This window comes from Papio anubis, chromosome 5 (genome assembly GCF_008728515.1).
Source record: "Papio anubis isolate 15944 chromosome 5, Panubis1.0, whole genome shotgun sequence".
In the NCBI taxonomy this organism is placed as follows: Eukaryota; Metazoa; Chordata; class Mammalia; order Primates; family Cercopithecidae; genus Papio; species Papio anubis.
The window spans coordinates 149,392,448-149,410,990 of record NC_044980.1 but is presented as its reverse complement, the minus strand read 5'-3'; the positions used below and the strand labels follow the sequence as shown (position 1 = coordinate 149,410,990).

Below are 18,543 nucleotides of genomic sequence, written 5' to 3'. Positions count from 1 at the left end.
GTTCAATCTGCCTCCCCATTTTCAATGAAAACAGAAAACGTGTGACACCAAGTAACAACAAGTAAATTAAGTTCCTCTTGAGCCAGATGTGTATAATATATACAGCTTAATTATGTTGGCTAACAAAATCTTATTTTAAGGTGACAAGAGGGAATTTGAAAATAGCATTCATTTTCATGGTCATATAATTCTGTACTTGGAATACATGCCGTTATCTCTGCATTTTACAAATAATCATCACTTTGATGGATTGTGGGTTTGGCTTATAATCATGCTGCTCAATTAATTGTTGAGAAATAAAACCTGCTTGGCTCCTTTTCTTGATATGCCATAGGATCCAACTCCGAGGTCAACCAGTTAGGGGAAGGGTTGGCCTACTGGAGCTGTAGCTCTTTGAACTTCTTTCTCACCCCTCACCTCTCCATCTTTGGATTCCAGTCTCAGCTCTGTCCTGCAGGTGGCTTCCATATTGCCAGCTTCTGCATTGATTTCTACTCCTTTTGGGGCCTCCATCACTAGAGACCGGGTTGGGGACTCCAACCTGAAAAACACCAAAGATCAACAATAAAGATCCCTTTTTCTTTTTAATACAAAAGGAAGTTCATCCTCAAGGACATTAACAGAGCATTCCAGTATTTGATCAGAGAATTTGTTAAAGTTTTGCTTTACAAACCTGGTCAAGTTTATGACAGGGAACATAATAAGTAAAGGTTTTATGTTCATTGCATTTTACAAAAGCTGTAAGGAAGGTGTTCTAGGATCCTGGCTTCATTTTATCTTATATCCAATTGTTGTTTTACTGGTATAATTAATCAAACTCTTATATAAGTTTACCAAAAAAAAAAAAAAAAAAAAATCCCGGGTCTAAACTGAGCTTCCTGGAATTGGTAGGTATCCTTTCTACTTTGTCCTGCTTCTGTATCTTCCATGGAGGCAGAATCATATAAAGAAAATGGGTGTAGGAGTCTGACATGCTTGGAGTGAAGCCATGGGGTGGCCACTAAATGACCATGGGCAAGTCTTTTTTCCTTTACCTCCTCTTTCTTTTCTAAAATCTCTTAAAGCCTCAGTTTCCTCATTTATAAAGTGCTTCAAATAGTGCCTGACACAATAGAAATTCAAATATGTATTATATATTACTATTACTGCTGTTGCTATTGTTACAATACCAACCAATCATAAGAAAGCCTCAGGCCTTAACCTTCAATGCAGCTGTCATTTCTGCATTGCAGAAAGGGTCAGTGCCTGGCAGGGGCTGGGGAGGGGAGGTAGTCTGACTGCAAAGGGACAGCATAAGAAAAACATGTTTTGTGTCATGGAACTTGATTGCAGTGGTGGTTACAGGTCTCTATGTATTTGTGAAAACTTCCAGATGAGTGAATTTTATGGTATGCAAGATAAAAAATAAATCGAGAGGAGAATCAGCCACATTCTATGCTAATTATGATGGCAAAACAGGATAATACTCCTCAGGAAGCTTTTTGCCTAATTCATATAATGAGAAAAACATTAACTCAAACCCAACCATCCCCTAAATATTCTAGATTTTATTTTTATTTTTCTTAGAAACAGGGTCTCAACCTGTTGCTCAGGCTGGAGTGCAGTGGCGCAATTATAGCTCACTACCGTTTCAAATTCCTGTGCTTAAGTTATCCTCTGGCCTCAGCCTCCTGAGTAGCAGGGCATGTGACATCATGTGCAGCTAATTTTTAAATTTTTTGTAGAGATAGGGTCTTGCTATGTTTTCCCAGGCTGGTCTTAAATTCCTGGGCTCAAGTGATCTTCCCTCTTTGGCCTCTCAAAGTGCTGGGATTACAAGCATGAACCATCATACCCAATTGATTTTGATACTATTACTAGATAGGAATGCATGAAGATCCTCCTCTCTGTTACAAAGGAAGTATCCTAACTTAGGAACAGAGACCTCAGCAATGGTTCTTAAAACTCTCTGATCCAGACCAGTTTCCTGAGTTTAATTTCAGTACTTCTAACTTCCAGACACCTTAAACATGTTAAAAAGGAACATCATTCTCCTTGCCCACTGCTGACTTTGTTCTGTTTTTGCCACTGCCTCTGAATAGGGTGAAGTCTCTTGGGCCTCAGTAAGTGGCAAACAGAGCAAGCTGACCAGTAAGATCCACTACGGGGCAACCCCCAGCCACATTGCACAAACACCAAGAGAGAGCTCATCCACATTTTTCAGGTCTAGGTTCTTGAGGATTGCTTCCAGGCAGCAGCCTTCTCCCTTGAATTGTCCCCCCTACAATGAGTCAACTGAAGTCATCAAGAGAAGCAGTAGTCCTGGAGTACTTATGAAAGGATTGGCCTAAGTGTCTCTGTAGATAACTTTTTCTTCTGTGGTCTTACCCCTTTGGGTGTGGCAAAAATCCTCCACTCCCCACCTCCCCTCCTCTTAAGGCCTTCACCAGGTTGTGCTGAACCAGGTGCAGTTCTGCCCATTATTGTGGTTCATCTCGTTTGCATTTGGTTTGATAATGTCAGTGCAACAGAGAAGGGGACTCATTAGTAGGACAACCGAAAGTGATGTCTGTGCAGTATGGCCTGGTCTAGAACCCTAATCCAACTAACTAGAGCTGCCCCTGTGCTCTTGACTCCCTCTCACTTTTGAGATATGAAGATGGTTTTTGGCCACTCTCTATTTTTTCTCTCCTATACAGTCTGGTTGATGTACACAGTATATCCTAAGTTTTCTAACTCCTGTTTGCACTAATGTCGATACCTTTCTCCTTGTAGGATGAGTTTGCGCTCTTACTATACTGCCTGCTCGCCCCTTATCAGTGGCACTGCCATCATCCCCCTTGCCCAGGTCACAGTCCTCCTATCATCTTTTCTCTTTCTTCCTTCTTTCCCTCAGTTAACATGGCTTTTAACTCAGAACTTCTCTGTTCTCAGAATCAAGCCATGGAGTGGCCACTAAATGACCATGGGCAAATCTTTCTCCCTTTCCCTCCTCTTTTCTTCCTAAAATTTCTTAGAATCATTCTCAAATGTGAGCATCAGAATCAATGGGAGGGGTTATGAAAGGGTCACCTGTAACCTGGACTATTGTAACTGTCTCTCAAGTTTTGTCTCTAGTTTTTCCTTTTTCCCAGTGAACTTCACACAAAAATGTATCTTCCTGAAGTAAGTTTTGAAAATGTTACTTATCAAAACTTGTAGAATATGTTCTACAGTTTCCTTAGAAGAGATCTGAACTCCATTTAGGATTTGTTCTGATCTGTTTTTCTGGTCTTATTTCTTGCCTTCAATGTCAGCTATGTGTTATTGAGGGGTTAGTTATTAGGTGGTGACACTGCTGAGGGCTTTACATGTGTTACCTCATTTAATCCTCACCAAAACCTATCAATCTGGTGTTTCTATAGTCCCGATTATACAAACAAGGAATCTAAGGTACAGTGACTTGCTCATGGTTATACTCCTAGTAAAAAAGATTTGAATTCAATTTAGTGGACTCCAGAGCTAATATTTGTTTATACCATATTAGTTCCAGAAAAACTATTTCTTTCCATCTATCGTATCTTTACCCCATTTTCTGTAATCCTTTCTTCAAGAAATTAATGCTTACATTTCTAAAACCAATGTATGTAAACAATAGTGAGGTAATAGTAGTATATATGGCTGAGTGATGCATACTTCATGGTTATACAGTATTTCTTATAACTTGAACAGTCTACTTCAGCAACATCAAATTTAGGATATTTGGAATGTGTTCAAACTTGGTACAGAGAGTTCAAAGTGAATGATTCAGTACAAACAGAATGGTGAAAAAGAAAGCTTGAAATAGAAAAAAGTGTGGAGCTTACAGAGTTTTATCAGATGCAGGACTGGCATTTCAGATGGGCATTAGAATTCGCTTTATTCTTGCCCACTGCCTAGGTCTCTGAGATTAGTAGGAGGGACCCAGGCCGGAGAGGTAGACTCAGAAATGACTCCTGCCTTTCCCCACATCTCAGCTGTGAAAGAACCAGGGTGGTGAGAAAGGGCACTACTCCGAAAGTGTCCTATTGTGAAAGGCAACAAAATAGAAATGATGATTTCCTGGAAGCAGAGACAAAAAAGGTAACCGGCTTTCTGTTTTACAACCCAGCTTAATGTCCTCTGATGTTCAGGCAGACTTAACAGAAGTTGTTCCCATGCTAATCTTTCCACTGAGATAAAGCTCCTTGATATGGTTTGGCTGTGTCCCCACCCAAATCTCATCTTGAATTGTAGTTCCTATAATCCCCACGTGTCATGGGAGGGACTTGGTGGGAGGTAATTGAATCATGGGGGTGGTTACCCCCATGCTGTTCTCATGATAGTGAGTTCTCATGAGATCTGATGGTTTTACAAGGGGTTTTCACCCTTTGCTTGGCACTTCTCCTTCCTGCCACCTTGTGAAGAAGGTTCCTTGCTTCCCCTTAAGCTTCCACCATGATTGTAAGTTTCCTGAGGCCTCCCCAGCCATGGGGAACTGTGAGTTAATGAAACATCTTTCCTTTATAAATTACCCAGACTCAGCTGATTCTTTATAGCAGTAAGAAAATGGACTAATATGCTCCTACAAAAGCCCTGTGGAAACTGCAGAGAGCGTCACTCCTGAAGTGATGACCATCACCCTCTGCCCGTAGATTAATGATCACAACAAAATTGTTTAGATGGCACGTAGTAAGGAAAAATGGAAGAAGGTTTCCTCCTGATGGGGGTGGCAGTTAAGGGTCCTGCTGGCTCTTGCAAATGAACACGACTTCCATTAGGAGAAACTGCAACCCTCTCAGAGGAGAAAGAAGAGCCTCACTGAAGAGATGCAGAAAGGAGGAGTGGCCAGGAAGGGTGGGAGCTGCAGCTAGGCTGGGCCAGGCTGTGCCATATCTTCAAGAAGAATGGTTCTCAAATGTAAGCATCAGAGTCACCTGGTGGGCTTATGAAAACAGTGCTGGGTCCACCCCCAGGGTTACTGATTCAGTAAGTCTAGAGGGGTGCCCACACATCCACATTTGAAACAAGTTCCCAGGTGATGCTGATGCTGCTTGTTTGGGGGACCACACTTTGAGAAGCACTGCTCTAGTCCAAGGGTCATAAACTCAGGTGCCCCCACCAAGACTTAAATAGGTGATGTCAGTGAGTAACCCATAAGAAAGCTGTAAATAAAATGACATTACCAGAACAGTAACATGTGGTATGTGGCACTGGCCTAAATGTGAATGAGGTGATGGAGATGCTGTCTACAGGAACAGCTGCTGTTCTATCTAACGTGGCCAGTGGTTGCCAGGGCTTCTGATTTTAGTGTTTCCAAATGGAAACTGTTTTGAATTTTGATCTGAATTCTTACATTTTAGGAATAGAAACAAAGTAATATAAAATTATAAATATGGTATAAAGAATGACAATGCTGACCAGCGCGGTAGTTCACCCCTGGAATCCCAGCACTTTGAGAGGCCAAGACGGGTGGATCACCTGAGGTCAGAAGTTCAAGACCAGCCTGACCAACATGGTTGAAACCCCATCTCTACTAAATGCAAAAAAATTAGCCGGGTATGGTGGCAGGTGCCTGTAATCTCAGCTACTCGGGAAGCTGAGGCAGGAGAATTGCTTGAACCTGGGAGGGAGATGTTGCAGTGAGGTGAGGTTGAGCCACCGCACTCTAGCCTGGGAGGCAGATCAAGACCCCATCTTGGGGGATGGGGGAGAGAGAATGACAATGTTTCTTGACATAGTTATAAAGAATGACAATGGTTTTGTATAATTATCATCTTTTTAAAGAAAAAACAAATTTTGTAGCAACCTGAGCCCCTCTTCCTTATCCCTTCTATTTCCTTCACTCCCTGGGAGTAACAACTATTAGGAATTTTGTTTGCTGTTTTCCTGCTTTTCTTAATGACTAAATTTGCATCCTTAAACAATATACTACTATTGCATACTTCACACACAGAACAATTCCACTTTATAATTCTATAATGACTTTCCTTTTCCTCCCTCAATATGATGTTTGAGGTTATTCTACATTTCAGCACATAGCTGTAATTTATTCAATTTCCCTAGTGTTACTATATACCATGATTTATTTGTCCATTCTACTGTCGGACACTGGGTTGGTTCTAGGTTTTTGTTCTTACAAATGGTGCAACCATGAACATTCTTGTGTGTAGCTCCTCATGCCTGAATGCAAAAGTCTCTTTCAGACTCATGTGGGAGAGTGGACTTGCTACTCCTAAGGATCTGCATATCTACAGCTTTATTAGATAACGACAAATAGCTCTGCAAAGTGGTTGCTCCAATTGACTTTCCCACTAGTAGTGTATAATGTTCCAGTTGTTCCACTTTCTTGCTGACATTTGATACTGCTAAGTATGAAATGAGTGTGAAATGGGATGCCATTGTCTTTTAAAACTGTATTTACCTAATTATTAATGGAGTTAAGCATCTTGTCATTTGTAAGCCATTTGGGATTTTCTTCAGTGAAATATTTTCATCCATTTTGTTTATTTCTATTTTTGTCTATTTTGATTTTTGTGTGGTTTGTGGAATACTTTTATATAATCTGAAAAATATTTAGCAGTTCTATGTGTTGACAATTTCTTTCCGTTTGTGGTTTGTCTTTTATATTTAGCATTTGTGGATGAACAGAGGTTTTACATTTTAATGCAGACAAATTTATGATTTTTGGAATAGGGATTGTGCTTTCTGTGTCTTACCTGAGCATTCCTTCCCTACACTGAGGTCATGAAGCTCTTCTATATTGTTTTCAAAGGTTTTATGTTTTCTTTTTTCATTATGTCTCTAATTCATCAGGTATTTAATTTTGTTTATAGTCTGAGGTTGGGGTCGAAAGAGATGGAGATTATCTTAACAGATGTTGAAAAAGCCAATATTTAGCTCCATCATAAATAATATTCCTATACGTTTATGGCTCTGTTTTGGGGGTTTCTAGTCTATTCTCTTTGTCTATCCCTGCAAAATATTATTTAATTAAAAATTGTAGGCCGGGCACGGTGGCTCACACCTGTAATCCCAGAACTTTGAGAGGCTGAGGCAGGTGGATCATGAGGTCAGGAGATTGAGACCATCCTGGCTAACATGGTGAAACCCTGTCTCTAAAAAAAAAAAAAATACAAAAAATTAGCCAGGCATGGTGGTGGGTGCCTGTAGTCTCAATTTCTTGGGAGGTTGAGGCAGGAGAATGGTGCCTGGGCGACAGAGCAAGACTCCGTCTCAAAAAAAAAAAAAAAAAAAAAAAAAAAAAAAAAAAAAAAAAAAAATTTGGAGCTTACTTATTTGAGTTTTAAAATTCTTTATACTTCATAAGGCAAGTCCTCTTACCTTATTCTTATTCAAGAATGTCTTAGCAATTCTTGGGTCTTCCACATACATTTTGGAATGAACTTAAGTTTCATAAGGAAATTCTGTTGGAATTGGGATGGGATTCAAATTCAATCTGTGAACACTGTAGCTATCTCTAATTACTTATGTTTTCTTTGATGTATTTCAATAGTTTAACCTTTTGTAGCTATTGAAAATGGTATTTTTTTGGCCAGGCGCGGTGGCTCACACCTATAATCCCAGCACTTTGGGAAGCCGAGGTGGGCGAATCACGAGGTCAGGAGATCCAGACCATCCTGCCTAACACGGTGAAACCCTGTCTCTGCAAAAAATACAAAAAATTAGTCGGGCGTGGTGGCAGGTGCCTGTAGTCCCAGCTACTCGGGAGGCTGAGGCAGGAGAATGGTGTGAACCCAGGAGGCGGAGCTTGAGGTGAGCCGAGATAGCGCCACCGTACTCCAGCCTGGGCAACAGAGCAAGACTCTGTCTTCAAAAATAATAATAATAATAAAAAAAGAAAAGAGTATTTTTTTAAACAGTATTTCTCATTCTCCTGTTCCCTGGAATATAGATATCCTATTTTCCTGAAATATAGATATCTAATTGACTTTTTTGGTATGTTGATCTTAAAAGTCAACACCTAGATAAGCTGTTTTTCATAATCTGTCTGTAGATTATTTTAGGTTTTCATTGCAACTATAAATTGTTAATTTGTGAAAGTTTTATATCTTTTTTTTTTTTTTTTTTTTAGACAGAGTTTCCCTCTTATTGCCCAGGCTGAAGTGCAGTGGCACAATCTTGGCTCACTGCAGCCTCAGCCTCCCAAGTAGCTGGGACTACAGGTGTCTACCACCACACCTGGCTAATTTTTGTATTTTTAGTAGAGACAGGGTTTTCACCATGTTGGCCAGGCTGATCTTGAACTCCTGTGATCTCGAACTCAAGTGATCTGTTTTGGCCTCCTAAAATGCTGAGATTACAGGCAGGAGCCACTGCGTGTGGCTATCATTTCTTATACTAATTCTTTTTCTTTTTATACTATACTTTCTAGAACCATACAATACAGTGTTGATTAGAAGAAATGAAAACCTTGCTTCTTCCTCACTTTAAAAAGGAAATTTTCAACAATTTACCATTAAGTATGTTTTTTGTTCTAGGATTTTTCTCCCCTAATGCCTTTTAACAAGATAGTTCTCTTCTATTCTCATTTTGCCAAAAGTTTCTATCATTAATTAATGTGAATTTTCTCAAATACTATTTAATCAAGTGCTATTTTATAATATATAATGGAATATCTATTAAGATAATATATTTCTCCTTAATATATTAATGTGGTGAATTATATTAATTTTCCAACAACCATCCATTCCTGTGTTTTTGGCTTGAGCCCAACTTTGTCATTATGTATTATCTTTTCTATATATTTCTGAAAATATTTCATTATTTTTGGTAATTTGCATCTGTATTCATAAGAGTGTGTTCTATAATTTTTCTTTCTTGTAATACCAATGTCAGGTTCTATCACTTTTCTATAATCCAGAGTTTTTTACGAAAGATTAGAATTATTTGTGCCTTGTATGCTTAAACACATTGATAAACCCTCTGGCATGAAAAATATATGTTTTTCCACTAAAAAGAATAATTATAGCCTCATAGAGGTTTGGTGTTTCTTCTCCAGTTGGTTTTTGTAAGTTAGCTTTTTTTTTTTTTTCCATTTCATATAAAGTTTTAAAGTTTATTGACAAAGTTTTTTAAAAATAATATCCTTATTTTAAAATGCTATTCTCTTGTACACTGATAAAGATTTTAAAAAATAAAAAATAAAATGCCCCCTGCATTTGTAGCTGTCTTTTTTTTTTTGGTCCCACATGTTTTTATTCATGTCTTTTTCCCTTGAACAGTACTTCCAGAGGTTTATTTTATTAGTCCTTTCAAAGAGCTAACTTTTGGGTCTGTCAATCTGATCTATTTATTTCTAGTTCATAAATTTATCTGTTTTGTCCCAGATAATTCTCCAGTTTTAAGTTCTAAAATGTGCTGTTTTGTTAATTTTTGCCTTTCCAAATTTTAATATATGTATTTAAGGTTATGAATTTTTCTTTGATGGCATCCCAAAGGAATATTTATAATATAGGTGTAAATGTTTTCTAATTTTAATATGACTTCTCTTTTGGCCTATGAGGTTTATAGAAGGGTGTTCTTTAGTTTTAGAAATATGTAAGATTTATTAGTATAGATTTCTAGTATTTCTAGTATAGACTGTCAGTTTTTGAACTGACAATCTTGTAATAGAGAACATTTTCTGTATAACATGAATTCTTTAAAAACAGAGCCCGGGCGCTTAGCACTCCTAGCACTTTGGGAGGCTGAGGTGGGCAGATCACCTGAGGTCAGCATTTCGAGACCAGCCTGGTCAACATAGTGAAACCCCATCTCTACTAAGAATACAAAAATTAGCTGAGCATGGTGGCGCATGCCTGTAATCCCAGCTACCCCGGAGGTGGAGGTTGCAGTGAGCTGAAATCACACCACTGCACTTCAGGCTGGGCAACAGAGCAAGACTCCATCTCAAAAAAAAAAAAAAAAGACCACCTTTTTGGCTCAGTATGTATCAATTTTTATAAACCTTGCATGCTTATCTGAAGAGAATGTGTGTTCTTCAGTCGTTGGTGCCATATTACATGTCTTATTAACTCAAGTAATTTAGTTGTTCCACTCAAATTTTTTGAATATCCATATATATTTTTATCTGTTTTATCATTTACTAAAAGAGCCATGTTATTAGATACATACCAGCTTAGAATTGTTCTATCTTCTTTATCTTAATATACAGTGATACTCTTTATTTCTTGTAGTGCTTTGTCTTAAAATTTATTTGCCTATTGTGTAGTTGTTCCACTATGCTTCTGTTATTTGACTTGGACACATTTTTCTGTCATTTTAAATATCAACTATTCTGTTTTAGATGTCTTTCATATAACTGAATTTTTAAAAATTTCAGATGACTTTTTATTGAGGTAAAACTTACAGTGAAGTGCACAAATCTTAATAATATACTTTGATGAATTTTGATAAATGTCTAGTTTCAGGTAATCACCATCGCATCCATTACCACTACCCTAGGAAGTCACCTCATGCTTCTCTGCATTCGCACCCACCACCCTCCAGTGGCACGATTCTTCTGATTTCTAGCACCACAGATAAGTCTTGCTTGTTTTTGAACTTCATATAATGAGAACAATAGTTTTTACTCTTTTATGACTTTTGAAACTAGAGATTCTTCCGTGTGGCTCTGTTCATCAGTTGTTCATTCTTTTTATTGCTTAGTAGTGGTTGATTGCATGAATAGACCATGATTTGTTTACCTACTCTACTGTTAATTGATATCTGGTGGTTTCCAGTTTGTGGCTATTTTGTAGAAAGTACTATGAACATTCTTACACAGGTCTTTTTGAAGAAAAGTTTTCATTTCTCTTGAATAGGCAGCTTTGAGTGGAATGCCTAGGTCACAAAATAGGCTTGTCTTTAATGTGTGTGGTGAGGCAGCATCTAAAATGGTCCCCAGGAACCCTTGTCTCCTGGCATTCATGCCCTTATGTTATTCTCACCCCTCAACATGGACTGGATGTAATGACTTGCTTCTACACAAATAGAATATGGCAAAATTAATGGGATATCACTTATGAGCTTAAGATGTAAAAAGACTGTGGCTTCCATCTTAGGCTCTTGTTCTCACTCTTTCAATCTGAGGGAAGCCGGCTACTATGTTGATAGCTGCCCTGTGGAGAGGCCCGAGAAACTGAGGGAGAGGAGGCCATGAACCCAAGAAAAACTAAGGTGTTCAGTCCAACAGTCTACAGAGAACTTAATCCTGCCAATGACCACTGGAGCGCGTTTGGAAGTGGACCCTCCTCTAGTCTAGCATTTGATAAGATCACTGCCCTGTCCAATAGCTTAACTGCAACCTCATAAAAATCTTGAATCAGAGGCATCAGCTAAGCTGCACCTAGATTCCTGACCTACAGAAAATGAAAGAATAAATGTCTGTGCTTTTAAACTGCTAAGTTTAGGGGTAATGTGTTACACAGCAATAGATTAATAACACAATTAGAAATTGTCAAACTATTTTCCAAGATAGTTTTGCAGTTTTACATTCCTATCGCCATTGATGTTGAGTGCCTTTTTAATTATAGAAATTTTGGTGGCTACATAATAGTATTTTATTATGATTTTCACTTTGCTGATGACTACTGTTGTTAGACACCTTTTCATGTGATTATTGGGTGTTCATTACGTTTATTTGGAAGGGGTCTATTTAAATCTCTCCCTCAACCTTTTTACAATTAGGGTATTTGTATTTTTGTTATTGATTTGTTATATATCCTGGGTAAAAATTCTTTTTCATATATATTTCAAGTATTTTCTCCCAACCCATGAGTTTTTTTTCCTTCATTTTTAAAGCAGTGTCTCTTAATGAGTAGCTTTAAATTTTGATTTTAATTTTGATAAATTTCAATGTATTAATATTTGTAATTTTTACTACTTTGTGCCTTCTCTAATAAACCATTGACTACCCCAAGGTCACAAAGATACTCTTCCCATGTTTTCTTCTAGAATCTTTATAGTTTTAGCATTTATGCTTAAATTTACGATCCATCTTGAATTAATTTTTAAGAATAGTGTTCATTTTTTCTAATAGGTTTATCCAGTTGTTCCAGCTTCATTCGCTGAAAAGATAATCCTTTCCCTATTGAACAGCACTGATGTTTTTGTTGAAAATCAATTAAGCATATATGTGTTGATCTATTTTTAAACACCCTGATCTATTTATCTGGCCTCAGGATACTACCTGGCTGTCTTAATTCTCTTAGTTCTGTGTTCTTTAATCCTGCAAGACTATTGTTTATACAAGCAACATTATTTATGTCTATGTATTTAACTCTTTACGTATTCCTTCTGTTACCTTAGGCTTTCCAATATCAAAAGAATCCTTGACATTTTCCTTTAGGAGATGTCTTCTGGGGTAAGCCCCCAGTTTTGTTTTTCTGGAACAGATCTTTAATTTGCCCTCCTGTGTGAGAGGGACTTTGGCTATATCCACAACACTGCACTGACAATCATTTTCTCTCAGGTATTAAAGATGCTGTTCCTTCATATTCTGCTTCTCACTGTTGTCATGAAGAAATCAGCTGTCAGTCTAACCTCAATCCCAGAACTTCTACTTGTTTTTTTTTTTTTTTCCTCTCCTACTCCTTTTTTATCTCTGATGGTCTATAGCGTCATTCTGATAAGTTTACATGTAAATTTCACTTTATTTGCAGTATTTTAATTTTTTTTTTTTTTACTCTTTAAACTTGTGGTTCTGTGTCTCTCATCACTTTAGGACAATACTCACCTTATATGTCTTTGAAAACTGTTCTTGCCCTAGTCTCTCTCTCCTCATTCATTCTGCAATTTGGATTAGATGTTCTTACTCTAGCATTCCTATTCTTCTGTCTCTCTGATTTTGAGGTAATTCTTCAGATATATGTTCATATTGATTTATTTTTCTCTATCTCTCATATTCATTGGAGTTTTGCCTTTTGAGATTATATTTTCATTTCTAGCAATTCTGTTTCATTTCTTTTCTAATCAGTTATTTTTATATGCCTTTAATTTATTCATGTGTTTCTTTATGCATAGTAAACATACTTACCTTGTTTTTTCCTCGGCTAATTCTCATAACTGAAGTCTCTGTGGGTCTACATTGGCTGCCTTGTTTTCCTGCCTGCTCTCTTGCTCACGGTGCCTTGTTTCTGAGTGTATTTTGTACTTCTTGACTATGAGTTCATATTGCTTGGATTTTTATCTGCAGGAATTATTTGAAGCCTGAATTTAAGATGGTTTTCTCTAGAGAGGATTTGCATTTGTTTCCATCACACACTGGTACCACCATGAACTTGGACCCACTGTAAACTAATTTCTCTGCTTGAGGTTTCAGGCCCATCCAAGTAATAAGAATTCAGCCAGGCTACAAGCCAGAGTGAAGGCCAGTTCGAAGTTATCAAGTGGTAGAGAAATTTATTTTTTTCCCTTTCGTTCAGTGCAGAGGTTTAAGACAGGCAATTTCCCTTGTAGTCCTCTGAGTGGAAGGGCCAGGTAGGGAAGACTAGGCAGATTAGATTCTATTTCACCCTTACACTGAGGCTTTGGTACGTGGGGGCCCCAGTTTCATCTGTAAAATCTCTAAGACTCCCCACTTCAGTGAACCCCAAGATTTGCTTTGTTCCCATAACCCAGGAGCCCATGAAAACTGAAGCTAAATTTCATCTAGGTTAGCAAAATCTATAAAATTAAAGGGGCCGCAATGATCAGTTGATGTCTCTGTGTTCTCATGCTCCTTTAGGGCTTGAATGTTGAATAATCTTAATTGTTTTCAGAGGGTGGACTGGTTAGGGAACTTAAAACTACCATCTGTGTTGCCCTAGATGTCCAGGTTTCTGATTTTTCAAAAGATTATGGAATTTGACATGGTATGGTAAAATCAAGTCAACTTTAAAAGTTGGCAACTTCTTTTTAAATTATGGATGTGGCAACTTTCTGAGAATCACATCCAGCTGAAGAGTCATCAATTAGCTAGAAAGCTCCATGGAGGTTTGTTGATCATGGCTCCATTAGAGAAAGATAACATCTATGAATGAGATATATAATTCCGTGTATTATAGGAATTTGTCCTTACACATTTTGGACACCTGGTTAAACAATCTAGGTAAGGTTGTCTTTGTGTCTGATGCTGGAGCTTGAAGTCAGTGGGGTGGGAGTCAGGAAAAAAAGATGGGTGTGAAGTAGGGAAGAATGATGATGAACTGGAACCCACGACAATCTCCCACCACTTCTGTCTTTCTTCCTGAAACTCAGCATGTACCTAGCCCAGGAGCTGGAAAAGCTAGAAGAGAAATGGTGGGAGCCAAAAGACTAAAGTCTCGGGCTGCTGCCCCACACTAGCAAGGTAATCGAGCAGGTGATCTCCAACAGTGCCTGTGGCTCTTCACTGATTTACCAGCCCCAAAGGAGTGTGGCAGATGCTGCATTCTCACTTTCCAAACGTCATGCAGCCATGCTAACTCAGGAAAGGATTTTGGGAAATGTAGTTCCAGCTCAGCTAGGTTGATACATTATAAATCCACCCCACTTTGTTATCCCTGTTTTATTTTTAGAGACAGAGGTCTCACTATGTTGCCCTGGTTTTGAACTCCTGGGCTCAAGCAATCCTGCCTCAGCCCCCAGAATAGCTGGGATTACAGGTGTGCACCACTATTTCTGGCTCAGGTATCCCTGTTTTAACTGCCTGCTTTGGCTTGAACACATGGTACTCAGGGGAACCAATTTCAACTTGCATTATAGAAATTGGCTTAAAAAAATAAAAAAAAATAAGCACCAGAAAATAGGAAGAAGGAACAGAATCTTCTCTAATTATTTAAGTTCTACTTTTAAGTCAAATAAGGGTCACTTTGAAACTCAAGTTCCTTCTTATCTCAAATAGGTATTTAAATTTTATCAATGAAGCTGCTAGGTTTGTAGAGAGCTGTTGAAAGAAAAATCTATGCATAATATTCTAGGCTTCTGCTCTAAAGATTTAAGAAATGGATTGGTTAGTCCCATTTGAAGACTATTTCTCTCAGAAAGCAGTGATATTCTGTCCTCTAGAGCAAAACCATTTCGAGATTTGCTTTTATGAAAGGCAAGCTTGGCCATTACAAAACATTATTTTGAATCCACTCTTCTTTCCCAGTGTAGAGCTAGTTGATTTATTTAATAAACATTGATTCTACTGGGCTTAAGGGGACACAGAAATGCAGAGGGACCAGCATGCAGCATAAAGACTTGTAGAAAGAAAGTAATTTTGTGGGTTAAAAGAAATTTAAACAAAGTAGATAATGTGGTATTAATAAGAGGCAGGGCTGGGTGCGGTGGCTCATGCCTGTAATTCCAGCACTTTGGGAGGCCAAGGCAGGTGGATCACCTGAGGTCAAGAGTTTGAAATCAGCCTGGCCAACATGGTGAAACCCTGTCTCTACTGAAAATACAAAAACTAGCCAGGTGTGGTGGTGGGTGCCTGTAATTCCAGTTACTGGGGAGGCTGAGGCAGCAGAATAGCTTGAACCCAGGAGGCAGAGGTTGCAGTGAGCTGAGATTGTGCCACTGCACTCCAGTCTGGGCACCAGACCAAAAACTTCATCTCAAAAAAAAAAAAAAAAAAAAAAAAGTAGGAAGCAAGTGAGGTATGGCTTTGCAGAATAAGGATTTTAAATGGTGATATAAGGGAGCAAAAAAGATTCCTGTGATGGTTAATTTTATTTTTCAACTTGACTAAACCAAAGGTACCCATACATTTGGTCAAACATTATTCTAGGTGTGTCTGTGAGGGTATTTCTGGATGAGATTAACATTTGAATCTGAAGAGTAAAGCAGGTTCCTCCTTAATGCGGGTGGGTTTCATCTAATCTATTGGTAACCTGTATAGAACAAAAAACTGAGTGAGAGAGAACGTTGCCTGTCTGCCTACTTAAGACATCAGTATTCTGCCTTCAGATTGGAATTTATATAAATACCATCTACTCCTTGGTTCTCAGTCCTTCTGACGTGAACTAGAACAACACCATCAGCACTCCAGCTTGCAGACAGCAGATCATGGTACTTTTCAGCTTCTGTAATTGTGTGAGTCAATTTCTTATAGTAAATCTATGTATGTCTAGTTTTTTCTGTTTCTCTAACAGAGTGGAGAGTGCACAAGAGGTAGCAAGAGGACTGCAAGGAAAGTAGCTAGGAGTCTGTTATCCACGTGGGAGAAGATGGTGATTTGGATTTGGTGGTGTACTGGATCAAGGCTGATTTCTAGTGCTGTAGATTTTATTACCGGTAGATGGTGGAGGTCAGCCACAGAGAGGGAAGAGAATAAGCAGAATGCTTATAGAATATAAGGACAGAAAATTGTGAGTTCAGTTTGAAATACATCAATTTGAAGATGTGTGAGTCATCAAGCAGAAATGTGGACATGTAGGGCTGGAGATAGTAAAGTGGGAGGTGTATGTGATCGTGGTTGGTGGAGTATTTTCGTATCACTGAGTTAATGGTACGTTGTGTATAAAACCCCAAGAAAAAGAAACCCGAGGCCGGACATGGTGGCTCACGTCTGTAATCCCAGCACTTTGGGAGGTCGAGGTAGGCAGATCACGAGGTCAGGAATTCAAGACCATCCTGGCTAAGATGGTGAAACCCCATCTCTACTAAAAGTACAAAAAATTAGCCGGGTGTGGTGGCGGGCGCCTGTAGTCCCAGCTAACCGGGAGGCTGAGGCAGGAGAATGGCGTGAACCTGAGAGGTGTAGCTTGTAGTGAGCCGAGACTGAGCCACCGCACTCCAGCCTGGATGACAGCGAGACTCCGTCTCAAAGAAAAAGAAAAAAAAAACTTGAAAACATAATTGAATTCCATGGAGCATCCACTGTCTCTTTTTGGCTGGTGAGACTAGGAAGGTGCAGTTGAGGAACTGATTGTCTAGCCAATTTGCCATGCACATTGCATCCTCCCAGGGTAAACACTTCCTCTGAAATGCTCTCATTTCTATAGCTAGACATGAGGCAAAGCTCTGACCAGAGTTCCAAAGTGCCCAGCCTCTGTTACCCTCTTAGAGGGTTTCATAGCTTGTGTTTGAAGACGTGTAGTTTTTGGCCCAGGGAATACAAGGAGAAAATTGGTCATCTCTCCCAGGTTTATCAAGCTCTGAGATTTTTCTCTATCAAACCTTCCTTTCATGGCACATTTCTACATTCAGTTGAAACCTCTGCTCAGCTCAAATTCCACTTAATGGACCTGTGAAACATGGGGAAACTGGGTCTGTTTCCTTCTTGGCTGTACTTGGAAGTCTCATGAATCAAAAAAATCCTACAAAACTTTAAATGTTATCACAAAGTCTGTTTTGAAAACTCAGAGAATAATTTATTTGCTGTTGGCATTATCAGTTTGTTCTCTGTCTCAGGCTCATTTTTTGTTGAAATTGTTTTTGTTGAAACAGTGATTACTTACCCAGATTTCTCGTTTTCATTTCCTTCATCATAAGAATCTACATTAATCACTTCCAAACCTAGACAAGCTTTTAGATCATATTCTGTTTCCATCCTCAGAGAATGGAGACAATGGCTTTTGTTACTTTGGGGAGCGACCTTCAGAACCTCATAAAAGCCAAATAATATATGTGGTAGCTGAAATAGAAGAGGTTAGCTCTGGTCTTTCCTAGGAAACAGCAGTTTCACACCAACACCTAGGATTACTCTGTGTGTTATAAGTTTGAGAAAAATAATAATCAGAGAAAGTTATGACTGAAAGGGAAATAACTTCGAAAAAACTGGTGGGAAGGTGTAAAGTTGGTGTATTTTTGGCCAATCAAAGCAGCTGCACTTGGGGAGTTCTCAGATTGGGTGGGAGATTTCAATATGGTCAGAATCACAAGGGGAGCTTTTGCAACTTGGGTCACAACCCACACAAAATCAGAATGCCAGGGCATTTATTGATTTGAATTTTTTCTTTAAGGAGGTGGTTGAGAACCATTGACGTAGACTGACTTAGCAGATCTTCAAACGTTAATAGGGAATCCTGCATTCCAGTGATGAGAACAGCATGCTTAGGATGTTGCTTCTGAGGACAGGTAACCCAAGTTACAACCCCAATAGCTAAGCTAACATACGCCCACCGTGTGGGTCCATTATACATCTGTGTTGCCACTCTAATGCTGCTGTCTATATAAAACTTGAGCAAATGAGTAGGATTCTTTAATTCAAAAGTTGTGTATCTCTAAGAAGGTGACATTATTCACGGCAGTCTTTAAAGTGTATACATTTTTCAAACAATTTCTTCATTGACCTGAAGTTCATTAGCACTCACTGAATCTTCAAGAGCTCAGTTTAATTTCTACTTCCAGAAAACCACTTGAAAAATTGTTCCCATATTTTAGCTGTGCTGTTTGATCAACACTAATGAACCGACAGCCATTTTGAACAGTGTAATGGGACATTTGAAGTAATGGTGAGTGAGATTTTAATGCCAGGCAACTTTAAGAACATGATATTGGCTACCATCATGTTCAGCTCCATGGTCCAATTAGTCTTCTGCCTGGATGTTAATAATTTTGACAATAAAATTATGACATTTTCCTGCAACACTTGTGACCCATCTTCTATTTTCGAGT

General features: G+C 38.6%; 1 protein-coding gene across 3 annotated transcripts in view; it reads right to left on the bottom strand.

Annotated features, from left to right (window-relative positions):
* Positions 1-18,543, bottom strand: part of SGCD (sarcoglycan delta) — a 438,666-nt gene that overhangs the window by 11,095 nt on the left and 409,028 nt on the right. For all 3 annotated transcript variants that reach the window (XM_009209470.4, XM_017960078.3, XM_021940234.2), the window contains one exon: positions 418-541. In XM_009209470.4, coding sequence (XP_009207734.2) covers positions 418-541 — 124 coding nt within the window. The remainder of the gene's footprint in view (positions 1-417; positions 542-18,543) is intronic.